The sequence below is a fragment of the Nelumbo nucifera genome, chromosome 6 (assembly GCF_055504915.1).
Source record: "Nelumbo nucifera cultivar China Antique chromosome 6, China Antique-T2T, whole genome shotgun sequence".
Classification (NCBI taxonomy): domain Eukaryota; kingdom Viridiplantae; phylum Streptophyta; class Magnoliopsida; order Proteales; family Nelumbonaceae; genus Nelumbo; species Nelumbo nucifera.
Window position 1 is genome coordinate 18,573,136 of NC_142654.1, and position 3,653 is coordinate 18,576,788.

General features: G+C 43.5%; 1 protein-coding gene across 1 annotated transcript; it reads right to left on the reverse strand.

The window, feature by feature from the left end:
• Positions 1–552: 552 nt before the first annotated feature.
• Positions 553–3,358, reverse strand: LOC104591223 (1-aminocyclopropane-1-carboxylate synthase 3-like). Its single transcript, XM_010250010.3, has 4 exons — positions 2,912–3,358; positions 2,619–2,750; positions 2,373–2,533; positions 553–2,244 (listed from the first exon to the last, which is right to left on the reverse strand). Exons 1-4 carry the CDS (start codon positions 3,056–3,058, stop codon positions 1,266–1,268), a joined length of 1,419 nt encoding a protein of 472 aa, XP_010248312.1. The 5' UTR covers positions 3,059–3,358; the 3' UTR covers positions 553–1,265.
• Between the last annotated feature and the right edge of the window lie 295 nt (positions 3,359–3,653).

Consider the following 3,653-nt stretch of genomic DNA (forward strand, 5'->3'; position numbering starts at 1 on the left):
GTTCGGTAGCCAAAGTTCTCCACTTTGGCCTGAGTCATCGACCACTTGAAAGCAGATCAAATGACGAGATACTTAGCCAAAAAATCGATACATCACCAAAAAATGATTCATCAAAATCCATTCATCAATTTTGATAAATAACACCTTGTTCGCTATCATTGATTCTATTTTATTAGTTAACTGTCTTAAAATTTGATGTGGTCCCATTTTATGGGAAGGATAAGGCAGAAGAAAGGAAGTACAAATTTTACATTACAAAGTCATGATTACAAACAAAAAGATGGAAATATGAACCGGAACACGAAGGAAAATTGTAAGCTTGGAAGAAAGAAATTCAAACACGTGTACTGTGTAAATTAAGTCTTTCCTCTTGAGCCAGGTTCTGATTTTGACCTAAAGACAAACCCCACAATCTCAATCAAACCGATTCAACGCTGCATTTGAGGCAGTGTACCCAATAAACTGTAGACACCTCTTCTCTACCTCGTGCCTTGATTTTATAATTGGAAAATCTTATATAATTGACGGTTCAGCTCAGTGTTTAGAATTTTTTTGCTCAAAGTACAGTTGGGGTAGGTGCCAGTTCAGCTCAGAGTTAATATCAATCGGCGGGCGGGCATTGATATATAGAACAAGGGTTTTTGACATCTTAAATATTTATAGATCGATAGTGGAATTCAGAAATCTATATTGGGCCTGTACGTATTTTTCCGATTTTTGAGTAGGGAGAATACTTTCACAAGACGTTGAGAGAGAGAGGCCGGTCTAACTGCTTCGGACACAGCAGATCCGACCGAAACAAACCCCTCCTCCTACAAGAAACACCTACTCATCCGGCGTGAAAGACGTCATGACTTCACACAAAATCAGTGAACAAAGTCCATTGGGACCCAAAAATTAAATGTGACGGCAAACGTCGGCATTAATCTCACCGCCGTCTGGCGGCAATCCCGTCGCGCTGCTATTCAAGCATAATGCAAGCAATATCTATTGTCATAGGAACATGTTTGAGCTACATAAACTATTACAGTAACAAGTATTTCTCTTCGAGTCCGGATCTGCTTCCAACTAAAAGTTCCATTTTGACCATGCTGAGAGAGAGAGAGGAATGAGTGTATATATCTCCTATTTTGCAATTACAGTTTTAACTATTCGGACGGACCAATTCCTATAGTGAAGACGGACTGAACCGAAGAAGAAAGAAAAGGACAGAAGACTGAATAAAAAAAAAAAAAAAGATTTGTTCCGGCAGAGTCAGACTCGAATTAACGCTCGGCTTTGCGTTCATAAGACGATAGTCGAAAAACCCACTTGGTCAATGACCCTCTTCTCGAGTTTCTAACTAGTTGACGCTGGGACGGAGTATCACTATCGTTGGAGGTGGTGGCCGCGGTGGAGTCGACAAAGGCCTTAATTCGTTGCATGGAGAGGTTTAGGGTATCTTCAGACATGTTGGCAAAGCAAACGCGAAACCACCCTGGTTCGGTGCAATGGCAGGAAGACCCCGGAGAGATGTTTAACCGGACTTCGTAAAGAATTTTCTTCCACAACTCCATCTCTGCTTCGAAAGTGTTAGAGCTTAAGAGGTGTCTCATGTCTACCCAACAAAACAAACCGGCGTTACTCTTCAAGCATCTGATACCGGCATTCAGAAGGCCGGAGACGAGCATGCCGTGCCGTTTCTTAAGCCTCCTCTGATTTTCTATGATATAATTTCTTGAAAACTTCTTATCAGAGAGCATGGCCGAAAGAAGATACTGAGTTTGAGAAGAGACAAGTCCAAAACTTGACATTTTGGTTGCCGCTGCAACCACAGTGACGTCATTAGAGTAAATGGCACCCACTCGAAATCCAGGAAGACCAAGATCCTTGGACAGACTATAGACGATATGAACTCGTTCCCAAACGTCTGTTTCCTGAAGGTTTCTGTCCATCAGAACCTCTGCGACGCTTACGAAACCCGGGGAGTCAAAGACTGTCCCGGAATAGATTTCATCACTTATTAAGTGGATTCCTTTGGAAGCAATAAAGTTGATGAGGTGGTCGAACTCGTCTCGGCTGATGGTCGTGCCCAATGGATTCGAAGGGTTGGTGATCAGAACCCCTTTAACCTTCAGGTTTTGTTTCTGGGCTTGTTGGTAAGCTTCGTCTAGAGCAGATTGAGTAATTCGGAAGCCATTGGAGCTGTTGCAATGTATGGGAACGATCTCAACCCCAGTTCGCCATTTGAGATCTCTATCGAACCTGAGGAAAATCAAGAGGGGGAAAAACAATGAGCTAATTATACACCTTATTTAAGAAAGATATATGATCGACCAACTTATTGAAAGTGATCAAAAAGCGAGTAGTGCAAATAGGAGAAAGAGGTTTACCCTGGGTAGTATGGAGTAGGAAGGAGGAAAGCTTCGCCTGGTTCGGCAAGGCAAAAGATGAGAGTTTCGTTAGCCGAAGTTGCACCGGCTGTAAGGACCAGCTTGCTGGGATCAAAGCTTACTCTATTTCCTCTTAGTTCTCCCATGAATTCCACCAATGCCTGTATGAAGAAATGAAGATTCAATATCAGAGATTCAACAGTTGATGATCTTTCAAATGGGCGAGAAGATTCGTGGAACACTTACGTGTTTGAAAGCGGGGAGGCCATGATAATCTTGGAAGAGGGCGAGTTCTCTGAATATGGATTCTCCATTTCTCTTGAAACTAGTGGTGTCAGGATTTTTGGCGAGCCAAGATTCGAGAAGGTCGAAAGAAAGCTGCAAGAAACGCAATAACGAGAACATTAATGAGCAATTAAATCCGAGGAAGAGGATTGCCGTAAATGGAGACGGACGGCTGTGTAATCATTTCACGATCGATGAGGGGTCAATGGGCCTCATCGATAAAAATGGAACCTACGAGACGAGACGAGACACACCTGATTCTCGGCAAGGCCCATCTGAATAATTCCAGTTGGATTCTGATATTCATGGTATGGATTCTTCTCGTATTCCTGCCACCCTAGGAAGTAAGAAGAATCTTGGCCGTGTGAGTTGCACGTGGCTTTTCTAGCTAATAACTTCATTGTTGCTCTTGTGGAGATTTGGGAACGATAGCGAAAGCAAGCAAGCTTAGACCTGAGAGAGCGAGAGAACGAGAGAAAGCCACGGAGTGAAGAAGGTCGCACGCGAGTCGCGAGGCGGGGACAAATTGAAATTAGAGGGAGAGAGAGAGAGAGAGAGTGGATTGGGAGGGGAGTTGGGTGTTTGATATTTAGATGGTGGAGGATAATTGTTTCTTCCTTTGTCACTGGATATTATGCATATATGCAAGTGTGACATTTATATAGGAGTTTCGAGTTTGGGACTCTTGGGGACTGTTTGGGAGTGAAGGAATGACACGCACTCCAACTGTGACTCCACCATTTGACCAAAGCGCCAGATGGATGTTGAGGGAGAGAGGGAGAAAATTACTATATTGTTGAGGGAGGTGTTGCCGACAAGAAATCCTTGGGGATAAAGGCCTGAGCCACACGATGACATATGCAGCTGCAGCAGCGTGGAGATGGGACAGTGGGAGTGAACCCTGGTGTCTGATTAGTGATTGGAGTTTCCTCTCACATTCCTAACCAGCTAATAAGGAAGGAAGGAGAAGTTTTCTCTGCCTCATTACCTCCAAAA